Below are 17,875 nucleotides of genomic sequence, written 5' to 3' on the forward strand. Positions count from 1 at the left end.
CGAAGCTGGCGGAGTATGATTTCGTCTCCCTTCTCTTAGTTTAGTTTCTTCCTTGTTGTAAAATGGCCTTGAAGCCCTCCTTGTGTAAAAAATTTTTTTTCTTATGAATGAAAAAATTCTTCTTTCTACACTTGTGTCTTCGTATAGCTTTTCGTACTCTCTTTTACTCCTGTTGTGGTTTACTACCTGCTCAGTAAACTGAAATGCCGAACTGACATAGCTGCTTTGTATTCTTAACTCTTAAGGAGCTGGAGGTACTTCACTGGAAGCGGCTGTACTCTTCCGCTTTAGACGAAGCTGAGAAAAAAGCCATAGCTGACCAGATGAAGAATGACGAACTCTTGGCTTGTTTAGTGAAGCTGGAGGCCGACAATAAGGACTTAGAGTCCGAAAAGAAAGATCTGGAGGCCGAGCTGAATACTGCCGTCGCTGAGAGGACTGCGTATGAGGATTTCATCTGCAGGCGCGGGGGAATGACCATCTCTGAAGTTCAGGAACGAGTTGACGAACTGTGGGAGGAATATCATGTACTCCGGAGGAACAATGCGCTGGAGAGCTCGGCTTGCCAACAAGTCGTGAAATCATTGCGGCGCTGGGGTTCTCGGTACGACATCATTCTTTCCCGGCGTCCCTCAATCGAGAGATTCCTTAGGCATTTCCCGCCAACAGATGCTCGCACTCCAGCTCAAACCTCTGATTCACTTGCTCAAAACCCTACTCCAAGTCAGCAACGAACTCAGGAACAACCGGAGACGTCAAGACGAGGACGGACTGAAGTTCGCAGAGGAGCAGTGACTATGAGTGAGCAAGATCGGCAAATGATTCGTGAAGAGGCTCTTCGCCGCCGAGGTGCTAGAGCTTCCCAGGCTCAGGGAAGAGGCGGTAGGTCGATTAGAGCATCTCGTCGACCTGCTTATTCTTCAGCTGCCCGGAATGGCCGAACTCGATTTCACGAGGATTTTGTGAATAGATGGCTCAACTTTAGCAACCATGGACAGTAGAATAGTCCTTTGTAATGGCGTAACGCCTTCTCGTAGGGCAGCAGAATTATATGCCGAACAAGTTTTAATAAATGAAATCTTCATTTCGCTTCTATCACTGCGTATTTACAGCTCAGCAAAAAAATTTCATCGTGCTCGTCCTCGGTCTTTATGAAGTAAACTTCTTTGACCGGACTCGTCCTCGGTCTTATGAAGTAAGCTTCTTTGACCGGACTCGTCTTTGGTCTTATGAAGTAAACTTCTTTGACCGGACTTGGTCCTCGGTCTTATGAAATAAACTTCTTTGACCGGACTCGTCTTTGGTCTTATGAAGTAAACTTCTTTGACCGGACTCGTCTTTGGTCTTATGAAGTAAATTTCTTTGACCGGACTAAGCTTGTGTCCTAATTTGGCGAGTTTTATCGCTCGGATCGGACTTTCCCTTTGTCCTAATTTGGCGAGTTTTATCGCTCGGATCGGACTTTCCCTTTGTCCTAATTTGGCGAGTTTTATCGCTCGGATCGGACTTTCCCTTTTTGCAGTTCGTTTCAGACGAACTGCTTGTTTCTTAAGCTGAATTGTGGAGTCTTGTATCTTCCTGAGAAGCTTGGACTCACAATTGTCTTTAATACATGTTCTAAAAAGGGGATCAGCCTTTAAAGAACAAGATACCTCAGTAACATTTGTAAGAGACGACACGCACATAGAGAGACAACGCACATAAAGACAAACATGAAAAACAAGTAAAAAACAAAGAAAGCACATACCCCTAGGACCGAACTAGACACAAGACTGACTGACCGGACTGTCTCTTACAAATGGAACTTCTTGAGGTTGGAAATGTGCCATGTTCGGGGTACTTGTTCTCCTGACATGTGAGTCAATTTATAAAACCCTTTGCCGAGGACTTCTGACACCCGATATGGACCTTCCCATGTGGGTTCGAGTTTGCCCAGCTTTTCTGCTCGGCTTACTTCATTGTTTCTCAAGATCGAGATGTGGTCCCAATCTGCCTTGTACCGGTGCCCTTTGAATTCTTTCAAAAGGAGTTCGGCGAGGAAGCCTCTGATCGCTATGATCGGGCTTCTTTTTGTCTTCTCTAGATGAGCTGTCTAAAGACCGTTTTCGACGGTCTGCCTCATCGGCACGAGAAAACTGGTCCGCAATGTCCCACATCTCTTGAGCTGTTTGCGGACTGCATTCAACGAGCTTCCTGTAGAGAGCTCCTGGCAGTATTCCATTTTGGAATGCCGAAATGACAAGTAGATCATTGAGATCATCTACTTGTAGGCATTCCTTGTGGAACCTCGTCATGAAGTCGCTAATTTTTTCATCGCGACCTTGACGAATAGAAAGCAGCTGAGCCGAAGTGATTCGGGCTTCCGCTTTCTGGAAGAATCTCCTATGAAAAGCATCCATTAGATCTCTGTAAGATCTAATGCTGCCTTGAGGGAGGCTATCAAACCACCTCCTTGCGTTCCCGATGAGCAGCTCGGGAAACAGCTTACACATGTGAACCTCATTGAGACCCTGGTTCGCCATGTTATACTGATAGCGTCCCAGGAAGTCATGAGGATTCACTAACCCGTCATAAGTCATCGACGGAGTTCGGTAGTTCTGTGGCAAGGGAGTTCGGGTGATATCGTCCGAGAACGGAGTCTTCAATGCTCCGTACATGGCGAACCCGACATCTCTTCGGTATGGATGAGATGGAGTTCTCCTGTGATTCCGGTACCGAGGAGGAACAGGAACATGTCGGGGTTGAGGATTCTTCTTCCTGGAAGACACGGCACTACTGCGGTAGTGACTTTCATGTCTGGATGGAGAGGGAGAATCCGCCGTTTTCGTCTCCGGCTTTTGGCCTGTTTGCAGGAATGTTAAGAATTCATCCTGCTTCTCGGCCAAAAACAACTTGACAGCCTCGTTCAAATCGGGCTGCTGGGAAGACTCGGTGCGACGACTTCTGGAGTGGCTTGTTCCTTCACCGTGAGAACTGGAGACAGATTTCTCACGAGGCTGTTTTCCAGACCTACGGGCTGGACTAGCTTCCTCATGGTTATCACGGACGGAAGCACGGGTATTATGTGATCTGGTATGCATTTTTTTTTTTTTTTTTGTGGGGTGGAAAAAGGGTCAAAAATTCGCTTTATCACAAATTTGGTTCTCTGTTTCCCACAGACGGCGCCAGTGATGGTTGGGCGAATTTTTGATAGTAATAAATGCGGGTAAAAAAAGAATATAGATCACGACACAAGGAATTACGTGGTTCGATTTACTGAGGTAAATCTACGTCCACGGGAAGAAAGGAGGGCAAGATTGTATTGCTTGATCTGGTTTACAGCTTACAAATACAGACTTGCTATATGATATTTGATGTCTAGAGAGCTTTTTTCCCCCTTAGTCTATCTGATCTAAGTTCTATTTATACATTGAATTAAGATCGTGGCTTGCATCACCACTAACTAGGTCGTGGATGTCGTGGAGGTCATGAGATCCTGCATGGGTCCACTATCTCTTTGTTTGGTCCGCTATCCTGCATGAGATCCTGCATGAGTTGACACCACTAAATAGATCGTGTAGTGGAGGTCGTGGAGGTTCTGCATGAGTCCACTATCTCCCAGTTCGGTCGAATACTGAGACCGAACTGCTGAACTATTGCCGAGCAGCTTTTGCCGATCTGAGAGTAGAGCTTGATTGGTCGGCTTTTACCGAGCTGTAGGCTGGGGCTGAACTCTTTGGTAATGCCGAACTGATACTCTTCCTTGGGCTTTGGGCTGATGGGCCGTCACTGCTATTGGGCTTGTTTAGTACGTACCCCATCAAGTTGTTTAAACGATAATTTTTTCATACTCGATTTGTAGCTTCACTATTCCACAAATTGTTGTCACTCGCTTTGTAAGATGACAAGACCAATTAAATTGAGTTTTTTTTAAATAATTCATTTTTCCCAATTTAATTGAGCCAGTCGTTCGTATATTTTGACGTGGATTACCTTGTAGATGTACCAAATAATGAAGTTGATATAATAGCATATCTTCTCAACTGAAATGAGAAAGGAAAAGGACTGGATTTTTGAGTTTTCAACACTTAGGAGTTAGGACATGTTTTATGGAGTGGTTTGGATTTGCGTAGTTCCAATTATAATATGGATTATAAATGTGGATAAAATATGTTAGCATCCAATCATACCACGTGTTTTATAGAAAGGGTTAATGGACTAGTTTAGTCTAACACACATTTTATACATGCAACTTAGATGTGGATACATTTTGAAATGACCAATTTGTCCTAGCTAAAATATTGTTATTCCTAAATTGTCCTCAATGAGATGAAACCCTATTTAGCACAAAAATCACACGCTAACAATTCACAATTCCCACCTACTGACTCTTGGCATCCTTGAGAAAAATCCAAGACGGCAAAGGTGAGTTTTTTTTTAAAAATTTTATTTTTTGCTAATCATGTTAGTTTTAAGTGTTGTTCTTTATGATAGCGTATTGTTAAAGAATTTTGGTTTATTTTAGTTTAATATATTCGAATTTATTCATTTTTTATTCATACTTGTTTTAGTTTTTATGGAGTGGTTTCTTTTTCAATTGATGCAGCAAGCTGCATAGATTGTGTTGTGGTTTCTTTTTCAATTGATGCTGCAAGCTGCGTAGATTGTGTAATTTTCAGTTCATTTGTGATGGAAAATTCAATGCGCACGAACGGTGGGAAGCAAATGGATTTCAGAAACCAGGGTGGGTATATTATCTTCACATCCATGTCTGTTATGTGTAAAAAATTAAGCTTGAAGGGCGATGTTGTGTACCATTTACCTTGTGCATCCTTCTTATAGCTTGTGTTGACGGTGTAGGACGGAAACAGAACAAAACTGACCGCACACCTCGCGATTGGACCGACCGAGAAGAGGCATTTCTACTCGCCACACTGAAGGAACTGGTCACGCTAGGCTAGAAGTCCGACAATGGCTTTAGATCTGGTTAACTTCAGAAGATATAAGATTCATTGCGTCGGGAGTTCCCTCGGAGCGATTTAAAAGATAATCCACATATCCAATCGAAGATCCACACTTGGAAGAAAGCATATGGAGCTCTTTCACTAGTCCTAGCCAGGAGTAGGGTCGGATTTAATGTTCATAATGACTACAAAATCGATTGTGATGAAGAACAATGGGATCAGATTATCAAGGTAGAACTCATAACCCCAGCATACACTCACTCATCCCTTGTTGCTAATTTATGTAACCTTTTATCAGGCTGACAATAGTGCTCGCTTACTGCGTAACAAGGCATGGCCGTTCAACAATGACTGGAAGATTGTGTTCGGAAAAGACAGAGCCACCGGTGAGGAGGGTCGAGATACGGGCAACATTCCAAATGAATTTGGTTCTGGTCCACTATCCACTAACCCTGGCGGAGGGAGTCCTTTGACTGTGAGCCACGAAGACCTATTCAGAGAAGATCCATGGGTAGCCAATGGGCCACCTAATGCGGTTGGAGAAAGTATCTCCAGCTCTGGGAGGGAAAGCCAGTCAACAACTCTTTCTGCTAAGAAGCGCAAGATGGTTGATCTAATAGAAGGACTTGGTGGATGTTATTGCGAAGATGCACGAAGACACAAACGCTCGCCTCGAGCATCTGGCAAATCGCATCGACTATGAATTCGATGTCAAGAAAGCACAGAAGCAACTATTTGAGCTAATTGGAGTTATCTCCGGGCTCACTCTTGGACAAGTTTTTGATGCATCTGATGTCATACTTGAGAAGATAGAGAGGCTCAACTACTTCATGAGCCTTCCCCCAGGAGCAAAGGAAGTTTATGTGTGGCATGCCTTGGAGAAGTACAACAAGTGAACTCGTCGAAGTTCAAGTTATGAAGCATATGGTATATGGGTAGTAGGTCTAGTTTATGGTGGCTAGTTTAATATTATGAACTTCATGTCTCATATCTAATAGTAGCACCTAATCGTGTGCTACTTTTTTGCATTAAGCCATCAAGTTTAGCACCTTATAGAGTGCTATTTTTTTGTATGAAAGGGATGGCTTATAAAGACTCTACTATTTTGTAAAATCTATGTTGTTTAATGCAGTTTGCCATCTTTTTAGTTTTAATTAAATTGGTAAACACCACATATATACATATATACTGAGCAATGCAATACAATACCAGAAAATTGTTCCCCACTAAACCCATATCAGGAAACCAAAACATAGATGGATTACAGCATGTACATTCCTAAATTTAAAGTGAAAGAGTTTCACCAAAGTTAGACTACTAAGTCATTAGTAGAAGTTGAACACAAACACAAAATAAAGGAAAACTAGTACTGCTAGATACCCTTACCTAGACACTGCTTCTTAGCGCTCGATCGAGACATAGAAGTGGACATTGATGAAAAAATGCTGTCTTGTAAGGAGTCAAGGCCAATGTGTTCGGCCCAGAATCCCAACGGCAAATTCTGAGTGCAATTTTTTTTTCAAAATATTAATCTGATGAACTATGGATGACCAAAAAATGAAGAGTAATGTATTATGCAGTTATTACCAAGCTTCCCTTTATGTCCGACTTCGAGAGGACTACAACAAAGGTTGGGTGCTCCTTGTTCGCTTCAAATTCAGAATGGCTATAGTCATCTGATGTATCTAGATCTGGCTCAACCTCATGATCACGTTCATAGATTAATCCAACTTAATGAAATAACAAATATCTTAGATAAAAAAAAGCTTACAATATTAAATGAGTTGTGGATTTGGCAAGATTTTCTTTCAAGAAATGTGTACCATCATAGTCAGCTCTAAACGGACAACCGGTCATGAAGTTATGACGTTGGACGTGAAACTCGCCACCACCAACGTGCGTGAATGTTAAGAAGTCCTTATTGTGGATTTGATTGTCGTGGACAAAATCAGACCAACCCACTCCGAAATAGCACCCGCCAACGATTTTCATCACTCTCACATGCCAGCTCAACCCGTTCGGCATGGCAAGAGTACAGTTAATTGGCAACTTATCACCATAATCTCTTACCCATTGTGGAGGTAGACGCTAGACAAAAGTGGAGTGTTTATTAAATGCTACCGTTTTAAATGACAAACTAATTTTAAAAAATCGAATACTTACTAAGCTGTTGACGTTGCTGTTGTTGTCGAACCACTTGAGGAAGCTCGGGAATTTGTTGTGATCACAATCTCCATGTCCGGTAACCCTCACCATTGAAATGGAAGCTGAAGACAGAGATGAAATGTAGGGTTCTCAATTGGAATTGCACTTGCCCCTGTGATTTAAATGCATTTTGAAGTAAGCATTAATAGTTGAGTCTCATCCATATTGTCTTTAATATTGTAGTAGATCTGATCATTTATTGGACGTCGTCGCTTAACATGTGTGCAGATGGTTCGACGCATTCAATTTCCTGATGTAGTGCTCCATAATTGCCTTCTTGGAGAGTAGGAATATGTCAATCGTGCTACCCCCATCTCCATTTAATACTTTTGTTGTTGTTGTGGCTTCACTACTATCTCTATAAAATAAAGTCATCGCATTAGATCAAATTTATCCACACTCAACTCTTTCAATTCAGCATGGATATCCCTCCCCAAGATAGTTTTTTTCACAAAGGAAAATGGTCGCCCAACACAGATGACCTGCTGATAACGATTGCCCTAAGCATGAAGAATACTGACCCACATTGGTTAGGGACCGACGTGCCTGATTAGGGGTATGCATTCGGGTTTCGGTTCGGTTTTTCGCCCAAACCGAACCCGAAAAGTCGAATTTAGGTTAAAACTAAAATCGAATCAAAACCGAAAACTGAAAGACCGAACTTAAAAAACCGAATTAAACCGAAAAATAGAAATTATATAAAAAACCAAAAAATTGAAAAACCTAAACCCGAAAAACCGAATAATAAAACCAAAAATCTGAAGAAAAAAAAACAGAACAGAAACTAAGTTTCAACCATTACAAACCATAACATTTATAATATCCATAATCCATCAAGGCATCAACCAACAAATACAAATATGCAATCCACATTCCACAATAAAAAATATCAACCAATATGCAAGTAGAGTTTTACCTGGAGCCGGAGCTATGGAGACGACGACGTGAAGCTGTGGAGGGGCGTCTGCGTGGTGCGATGGCGTGGTGCGTGAGAGTCCCACCCCCTGAGTTGGGCTGGAGCTGGAGAGGCTACAGACGACGACTTGGAGGGGGTCCGGGTCGAAGCTGGCCGATGGAGCCTGGAGGGGCGACAGGCGACGGACGATGGCCTGGGGTTGGTGGTGGATTGGTAGAGGGATTTAGGGTTAGAGGGATAGGAGAGCGGCGGACTACTGATTCACAAACGTGAACTTGCTACTTTTAATTAGGGTTTAATTTTAATTATAATTAAATAATAACATATATATATATATATATATATATATTATATAATTATATAATTATATATAATTCGGTTTTTCGGTTTTTTTCCTACCGAACCGAAAAACCGAACAAACCGAACCGAATTTTAAATTTTTGGTTTGAATCGGTTCGGATGTTCGGTTTTCGGATTTTTTACTCACCCATATGCCTGATCAAGACCTCTTCAAAGCTGGTGTGCGGATCGAACGCGAGCTAGGATGCCAACTTACTCCGTCTGACCTGAAAGATAGGGTACAAGCCCTAGAGAAGCGTTACCATACCTTCAAAGCTCTTGTTGCCTTCCCTGGAGTACGATGGGACTTCAAATGGAAATTTGTTGAAGCCACAGACACCATATGGAAGAAAATCTTGAAGGTATTATATCTTTAGAACAACATTTATCATGATCATTGCATGTAAGTTGTTTTCGTCACTAATTTCGTACATAATTATTCATCACACAGATTCACCCGGATGTTGGTGCCTACTACTATCAGGACGAAGTGCAATCAGTATCACACAAATAGTATCAAATCGGTAGTTACGCACAACATCCTCTACCAACTGAATCACATTCGCATTCGTCGAAGCTGACTCAGCCATGGACCCAACACAATATATGTTTTTAATATAGAAACTTTGATTAGTTTATGTGAACAACAATTGATACAATAATAGCATTCTAAAGAGCCAAAAATTAAGAGATAAAACCAATTCCATATAGGCAAATTTTCACATAATTTTGGAAAATACATTTAAATCGCAAGTGGATGTCATAAAATGAAAATAGTGATTAGAGTTTCAACTTTCGGGTATATAGGAATTTCTAGGAAGAACCTAAGACGTTTGAGCATTCGGCTCCATAGTAGTCAAATCTACATATTTTCGGACACAATACAACAAGTAATTGGCAACACATACAACCAAATTCAGCAAATCGACCTTCAACTGCTGGAATCATGTCAAATATAGTACGCAATTGTTCAACCTATATGTTTTTTCGAAGCAAAAAGTTGCGAATGTAACCTGAAATGAGGCACGCTGGCGAGCCGCTGGCCGGAGATGAGTATCGTCAAGACGCCTGACCCACTGGTCGGAGAGTATCTAGACAGTGTCACCTTCCTTCCTTCTAGCTTCTTTTTAAACCTACTACTTTCTTAACCCTTCTTTCTCAAATTTTCTTCTCCAAAATAGATAAATGGAGGGGTATTGAGGGAAAGGTAATCCGCTATCCAGGAATAAGTCCCGAGGAGTGAATTTAAACCCACTATTTTTGGGAGGTCTAATTTCAATATAATTCCATAACAAACATCAATTTTCTTCTAGTCAAAGGAGTTAATTCCGGGTTAAGTGGATTATTTTTCCATTCTATAAAACGGCCAAAATATGGTGGATAACTTTTGTAACCCTACTTATTCAACTCCATAAAACGCGTCCTAATAAATGTAGTCCCTCTTTTTGTTGTTCGATGATTAACATCTTTTGAATAGATTTATCAAGGCACTACTAGTATATGTGATATAGCAGTGACGGAACTACATAGGGCCAGCGGGGGCTTGGCCGGTACCAAACCCTGCCGGTACATAGGGCCAAGCCCCCGCCTATACAGCCGCCCTTCGACCGGTCTCCGCCCCAGAGCAGCCCTGCACTCCAGCCGCTGCGCCGTTCTTCTGAATTGAAAATTGAATTAGGATTAGGGAAGAAGACAACTTTGGGCTTATTAGTTTTGGGTCAAATAATTTATTGTTGGGCTGTTTTTATTTTTGCCCTTTTGCCTTTTGCCTTTTGGGCTATAATAAAATAATGTTGCCCTAAGTCCTTCACATAGTATGCCCAAATCCTCACAAGTCAGAAATTCATGCCCAAATCCTCACAAGTCAGAAATTCTCACGCAATACGACAACGCACTATTGTCGCCTGCTGGAGATTTTGCAGCTATTCGCTGATTCAGGTAAGAACTATATGTATGTATCAGGACTCTGTAATTCAGTAATTTACTATTTGAAAGAAGTGTAAAAATAATTTACTATCTTATTTGCAGCAATAGCGTAGTGCAGTACGTGATTTTTGATATAGTTCTTTGTTTGCCTCAATTCTTATTAATTTAATTGGTCTTTAGATTTGAACCACTTGATAGTTTTTTAATTAAATTAGAACTGATGTAATGTGCAAGTAGTACCGTAGTAGTTAGTGAATTTATTAGCATCTGAATTAATATAAACTACTATTTAACACTAATTAATCTTGTTGTAGTTAGTGAATTTATTAGCATTTGAATTAATATATACTACTATCTTACACTAATTTTATGCATCGGTATTTTTCTAAAATACAAAAGAATGATTCAACTACAAGTGCTCCAGATGATAGTAGTATTTCAATTCCGAACGATTATAAATCAAGAAATAATTAATGTTGTAAGTGTCGAATCTATCGCAGAAAACATAAATAGTGACCCGGCAAGACGAAAACAGACATTACAAAACATGGCGACTCGTCGAAAACTGTTATCATCTAGTGTGTCGTAAAAGTTGAACAGACATTACATGTAAAATTAAATATTTTATTATGCATGTAAAATTAAATATTTTATTATGGAGTTTTTTTAAAAAAAATTTAGCCCAGACTTACTCAATTTTCTGGTTCCGTCACTGGATATAAGTCACATAATGATTGATTCATAAACTAAGCAGTACAAATTTTGTGGCTTAAAACAGATATAACATCAATTCAAATTTGCCTTTCAAGCGTTGCAGTGTCACTTCAACATTATTTTGAACTTTGAAGTTTGAACCCCTCGCCTTTAAAGATTCAGTTTCATTGCTAGTAGTACTCCCTATTCATTCTCGGTCAACTTCCACCCGATTATTCAGGAAATTAAATTGACAATATAGTTACAAATAAACTTAAGTCAACCTGGTAAATCACTAGTCATTTTAAGTCAAACTTTGAAAGAGAATGTTCAAGCTAAAATAAATGTAAAAGTTTAAGGCCATCCACAACGCTGTCTCTATACCGTCTCTTAAACCGTCTCTTAACTACTATTTGAGCACTATTTGAGGGCCCCACTGTCCTTTTTTCCTCCATCTCTTAACTAAGAGACGGAACCTGCAACGCTCCGTCTCTTAACCGTCTCTATACCGTCTCTTAATTACTATTCATTCAATTTAATTTATAAATTTTTTTTAAAACCCAATTCAATTTAAACAAACACACTTTATTAAAATTAAAACAACATTACAACTTAACATTAAAAAAACGAAGACATAATTAAAATTCTAAAAAAATAAAAATGACATAATTTAATATTCTCCGCCAAAATTTTCCCAAATGTGCTCAATTAGATCCTCTTGGAGTTGGGTGTGGGCGCTAGAGTCGCGTGTCCTTGCCCGAATAGCCAACCGTTCTTGTATAGATGGATGCGCTCCACTTCGCGGCGGACTACTTGCGGTTGAGCTTCCGGGGGATTCGGGGTCGAACCAATTTCCGGCATCGGGTCCTTCGTCTCGGACAATCATGTTGTGCAAGATTATGCACGTATACATGATGTCGACCATGCTCTCCATGAACCACGAACGAGCCGGGGCAGCGTCGTGTGGCTGGGACGACCGACCGCGTCGAACCCTTCTCGGAAGAACTCCTCCCTAGCCGCCAAAGTATTCGCTATGTGGAGAAATAGCGGTTTCCGCATGCGGAAACGGCGACGGAAATAGGTATCTCCCCAAATCGGGTTATCGCAGAAGTAGTCGCGTACTAACCGTGCGGCGGCTTCCTCCCGGTTCCGATTGATGTACTTCCGGGAGCGTCGTGGGGGTGGTGCGGCTTCCTCCGCCTCTCGTCGTCGATCTTCTTCGAGTGATTGTTCCATTAATTGACGCATTTGCTCAAAAGGATCCATTTGTTTGAGTTGATTGAAGATGGAAATTGGAGTGATAGAGAGGATTTGAGAGGAATAGATGTGTGTTTGTGTTTGAAATGAGTATGAAATAAAATTATTTATAGAGTAAAAAAATTAAAAAATTTAAAAAATGAAAACAAAAATTTTACGGTAATATTACCGTTTGAAAAATAAATTTAATTAAAAATCGATTTTAAAAAAAAAACGAATTATTGCGTCATCAGTGACAACGCCCACTCGCGGGCCAGTGAGTGGGCGTCACGCACGCATGGGGACGTGCCACGTGTCCCTGGCGCGTGACGAGCCATCTCGTCTCGTGTCTCGCCGAGACGAGCTACGCGACGAGACGGGCGCGAGATAGAGACGAGATGGGCGCTGCAATGCGTCTCGCGGGGGTCTCGTCTCTCCGAGACGAGACGCGAGCCCGGCGCGAGACGCGTTGTGGATGGTCTAACGTCCAGCTTAAAACAATTAAGCAGAGCATATACGATCTTCAATCAAAATTATTTTCTTGACCGAGTCAAGTATCAAAATTAATTCTTACTTTTATGGTTTACGTTAAACTACCGTAATTCTAGTAAGACAATAATTAAGTCACTCTATCAATATGTTAAGATGAATTCAAACTTCAACATCATATTTTAGTGTTTAATGAGCATTTATAATTTGAAAAGATACCATTTCTGTAATCTACTTTTTATTTTTTTTCACATAACAAAAGGAAATTCTATATATTAGTGCATAATATGGAAACTGTATCCTAAATCAAAAAAGTATTCCAATATTTTTATATTTTACTTATTGTTTTGAATTTTTTATTTGAGTTAAAAACAGAGGTGTCCGGGAATCGGCCCTAAATACCTATCGACGACAGCAGGAGGAGGAGGCAGATTTGACTATTGGGAGAAACCCCAGGGGCAGATCTGTCATTTACAAACTCTGACCGCCGGTCACGTGATTATATTTAACCGAGGGGCCGGCCAAGTTTCGTCTCTTTCTACCCGCCTCCTTCGCCGGTTACCAAAACTCATTAATATATTTCCCTCATTTTACAGTTTTACACTTAAATGGAGTAATACACAACTCATACTATATCTTAAAGGAAAGAGAGAGATTCCTGTTCTCCTTGAAGATTTAACTATTCTGGAGGTCTGCAATAAATACTTTCACCATTTTCCCGTTGTTGCGGCGGCCAGGCCACAGTTCCATTCCTTTCCTTTTCTTTTCCTGGTAATTACTCTCATCTGCCTACTACTCATTTTAGGTATTCATTGCAATTTCATCGAACAGCATTTCGAATCGGCTCCGGAATAGATCGAAATTCGAACTTCTCGAGGTGAATGTTAGTGAATGCGTGAGATCTTTACGCAATTGTACTTAATTCTTCTGTGCACTGTGTTCTTTCATACTCTCTTTTTGTGTCATTTTGCTGCTGTTTTGCCTTTTTGTGTTTTAAATTTTATGTGCTGGATCGCTGTTCTAATTAGGAATCGTTAATTTCCAAATGCCAGCAATTTTCGTTGTTTGATTTGTTGCTCTAGCTTTTGGCTTGGTGTGGTTTTTGTAGTTCGAATTCGAGCGATCTGCTAATTTCAATTGATATCTGGTGACACTGAATAGTTTCGTTTGTTTTGTTACTGAGTAGCCTTCTGTCCTTATACTTATTATCCTGTGGCTGAAGCCTCAGTTTTCTCGATCTAGTAATTTGCTGTCTGTAGCTAGATGGTGTTGTTACTGATTTGAAGATGATATAGTATGACTTGAGAGTTGGTAATATGCTCCCTTAATCTTCTGGAAATTTTGGATAAGCATCAAGTGTAGTAAAATTGGTTGAGAGAAATGCTGGTTTTAAGACATGTGTTTGCATCATAGTGATTCGACTGCCAGATAATGAATTGATGTATATTCAATTCGCTCTGCCATTTGAACTTTGATATGCAACTTCTTTCAATAATTTTAAATTAGACACTGTTGTGCTTTACTGGTGATGAGCACGGGCGGTTGGGATTGATAGATTATTTAGACACTGTGGAACATAATCTAGATTAGAACTCGCCAAAGTTTTTAGCCTCTGTTTTTGTCATTGCATTTGGTACCGCTATGCAGCTCGGACGTCTTGATTCTTAGTGAGCTCCTAAAAAAACTTACTATCGGAATTACTAGTAGATGCGAAAGTGATTCACTTCATGAACTCTGAGCAAGCAGTGGTTTGCTTTACACATTGCTTAATGATTATATTTCCACCTTTTGCCCCTTCTGTCATTACTGGTTTGCAATAAAATAGGAGTACCTGGTAACATGAACAGAAGTTATAAATATAGACATCTAGATTTTATTTGCATTGTCCTGTATAAAATGCAAAACTCTTCAGTTATAACTTTGGCTTGCCTACTTATTGACATAGAACCTATCGTATTTCTTATGTATACTTTTCTGAAACTCCATTGAATTCCTATTGTTGTTGCTTCAGGCTTCCATAATGTCTGAAATAGCTGTCAGAGATAGTAATGTACCTGAGTCTCAGAGGATAAATGGAGGCTTCAGTAATGGAAGCATGGTGAAATCTCAGGTTGAAGGTGTGAGCAAAAACACTGAAGAAAGGCAAAGGAAAGGGATGGCTGCAGTGGTTGGCACTTCCATTAAGATTGATGAATCAGACAATTCTGAAGCAGCGATAACCAGTATAGAAGTAGAGTACATTGAGTCCGGGGACTTGAAAGACGTAGAAGACATGGATGATTGTCTGAAGGTAAGGGTGTTCTCTACAAATCTTTACAGGCTTCACTAATACTTTGTTTTAAAGCTGAAGAAGATTTCTGAGATGTCTCAGTATCATGATTCGATCCTTGAATGAATAATGGGATATGATGCTAATACTTATCTTGCACTCTGGTTCCAGGCCCTCTTGTCAGGACTTGGCTCCAAAGACTGGGTTACAGTGTGTGACGCACTCAACAATGTTCGTCGATTTTCTATATTTCACAAGGAAGCTATTGTTAATATTCTGTAAGTATTATATTCTCTTTGGTTTAGTAGAAAAATGTTATCTCGTTGTTTTAACTCTATTTGCTGATCGTGATATTATATGATTCCTTGCTTCACACCAGGGATGAAGTCATCTCCTTAGTCGTGAAATCCCTAAAGAATCCAAGAAGTGCTGTCTGCAAAACTGCAATTATGACTGCCGGAGACCTGTTCAAAGCATATACAGACAGCATCATTGATTTGTTGGATCCTTTGGTAATATATTTTTATAGAAAATTTGAACTTTATCTATGCTATTACTCTCAGCTTATGCTTCTTTTGAACCGTCCTTTTCTGAATATAATTTCTTTACAGATTTCAATTATTGAATTTTCATTTCTATTGTTAGCTTGTTCAACTTCTCCTCAAATCCTCACAAGACAAGAAATTTGTTTGTGAGGCAGCTGAAAGTGCATTAGTAGCCTTGACAAGCTGGGTTTCTCCCGTTCTGTTGCTACCCAAGTTGCAGCCTTACATTACACATAGGAATCCTCGAATTCGAGCTAAGGCTTCTATATGTATTTCTCGAAGTGTCCCACGGCTGGTAAGAACTCTTGGACATGGTGTGCTCTTTACTGTGTATTTATTATTTTTCCTGTTGTTTTGTGTATTTCAAAATTCGACTAGTGCAACCCTGTAAAATTCCCATTCCCCCTAAATCTGTAATAGTCCTTTCGTGGCATCTCAATTGTCTTCATGCGGTATTATTTGCAGGGAAGTGATGGAATTGAAATATTCGGTATAGACAAACTGATTGTAATAGGTGCATCCCAGCTAAGTGATCGGCTTCCTGAGTCCAGGGATGCAGCTCGTGCTCTGTTGCTAGAGCTGCAGTCTGCATACGAAAAATCTCAAGTCCCAGAACTAACTGCAGTACCTGAGCAATCTAAGGTCCCAGAAACAACTGACGTACCTGAGCAGCCTGTTGTAGCATCTTGGGAGGATTTCTGCCAATCAAAGCTTTCGCCTTTAAGTGCTCAAGCTGTCCTTCGTGTGACCAACTCTGCTCGTGAGGAAGGCTTATAGCATAAAGATACACAAGCTTTTTAGCTGGTAATATTTTCCCCAATTGTCGTGGTGAGATTTGAAAAGTTCTATACTTGTATATACCATGGAAGTTTGAAGTGTTTGCAGAGGCAGCCGGTGAAGCACGTATTGGTGCTATAGATCCTAGGATTTTACGTATATGGCAAAATTTAAGACTGGCAACATTTCCTTACTAGTTTTGACGTTGTGTGTTGTTGATTTGTGCTTGGTTGTAAATTGTTCCGCCCTTGAGCTGTTAAGTGGATCTAGCATTTTGTTAGCATAATTTTCTAATCTTGAGGTGTTGAGTTTTCTCTTTGCGCAAAAAAACTCAGTACGCGTTTACATTTGGCTTTTTTTGGTCGTTTTTTTGGGCTGATGATGTTATTTACTGCGTCTTTGAATGATAGTACTATTAAATTTGGAATATAGAGGATGTTTTGTTTTCATTAGATAAAAGTTACTGTTTGTTGATTGTCGCGTTAAATTTGATGATGTTCTTCTCTTTGTGATCTGAATATAGAGAGTTCATTTGTGTGTCATGAATTTTCATTATCAATACTCCATTTTTATAGTATATAAACATTAAAGACTCGGAGTTTATTATAAACTGCTAGCTGATAAAAAGAAAATATCGATGGATTCGAAAGTGGAAAAAATAGTGGTGATTTGTATTATCAGAAATGAAAAATGACTAAATTATGATGAATCAAATATTATAAATAGACTATTGGTTATAGACTTGTAGATTGATGAAGTGCTATTCTTTTCAGATGGAGTTGTATTAGTATAAATGAAAGACGAATAAGAACAAAACCTAAGATGTTGTCGAATGTCGAACACAAAAATGAGCCCTTGCGGTCGGGGATTTCATTTTAGAACAACTTCATCATCATCTTTAATTCAATCGAAAAGGTGTTAAATAGGAAAAACACTATTTACGTAACTTGAATTGGCTATTTTTTTGGACATTCGCATTGCCCACTTTATTAATATGGACCTCATATTTAATGCCAAGGATAAGTATTCTATCCGATTTTCCTACTAATGATTAATTGTCCATTTTCACAATTTATTGGCTTTAATTGTATCATTGGATTTAGAACTATACATTGTAAATTATTAGGAGTCTCAATTTGATTTGCTTTACATTTTAAGAAATATAAGAATATAAATTCTATTTTTATAAATTAATTTTATAATGGAATATGAGTAAAATGAGTTAGTAAAATAGTACAAACATACCTATTATTTACAATAACAAAATTAATTATGCAAAAATGAGACTCATGTTGTTGAACTGGTATTTCTTACTCTCCCTATTCACCATTTAACGTCCTAGTTTGACTTAACATAAATTTTAAATTCTAATTGTTTGATTCAGTGAAATGAAATTATAAGTGTGTAATTAGTAGAATGCGAAGCTCATTTAGCTAAAATGTAAAAAAATAAAAAAAATTAATAGCAAACATACTAAAATTATAAACTAGGAAACATTCTATTTTGCCCAAAAAAACGTGCGTTCAAGTTTACTGTT

At 39.5% G+C, this 17,875-nt stretch overlaps 1 protein-coding gene across 2 annotated transcripts; it reads left to right on the forward strand.

Annotated features, from left to right (window-relative positions):
• Positions 1–13,197: 13,197 nt before the first annotated feature.
• LOC121750935 lies at positions 13,198–16,634 on the forward strand. 2 transcript variants are annotated; one of them, XM_042145601.1, is made up of 6 exons: positions 13,198–13,624; positions 14,759–15,037; positions 15,188–15,294; positions 15,396–15,528; positions 15,662–15,856; positions 16,027–16,634. In XM_042145601.1, exons 2-6 carry the CDS (start codon positions 14,768–14,770, stop codon positions 16,336–16,338), a joined length of 1,017 nt encoding a protein of 338 aa, XP_042001535.1. In that variant the 5' UTR covers positions 13,198–13,624; positions 14,759–14,767; the 3' UTR covers positions 16,339–16,634. The 2 variants fall into 2 exon arrangements, with proteins under 2 accessions (XP_042001535.1, XP_042001534.1); XM_042145600.1 differs by having other exon boundaries at positions 13,200–13,518.
• Positions 16,635–17,875: the final 1,241 nt, after the last annotated feature.

This window comes from Salvia splendens, chromosome 10, assembly GCF_004379255.2.
Source record: "Salvia splendens isolate huo1 chromosome 10, SspV2, whole genome shotgun sequence".
NCBI lineage: Eukaryota > Viridiplantae > Streptophyta > Magnoliopsida > Lamiales > Lamiaceae > Salvia > Salvia splendens.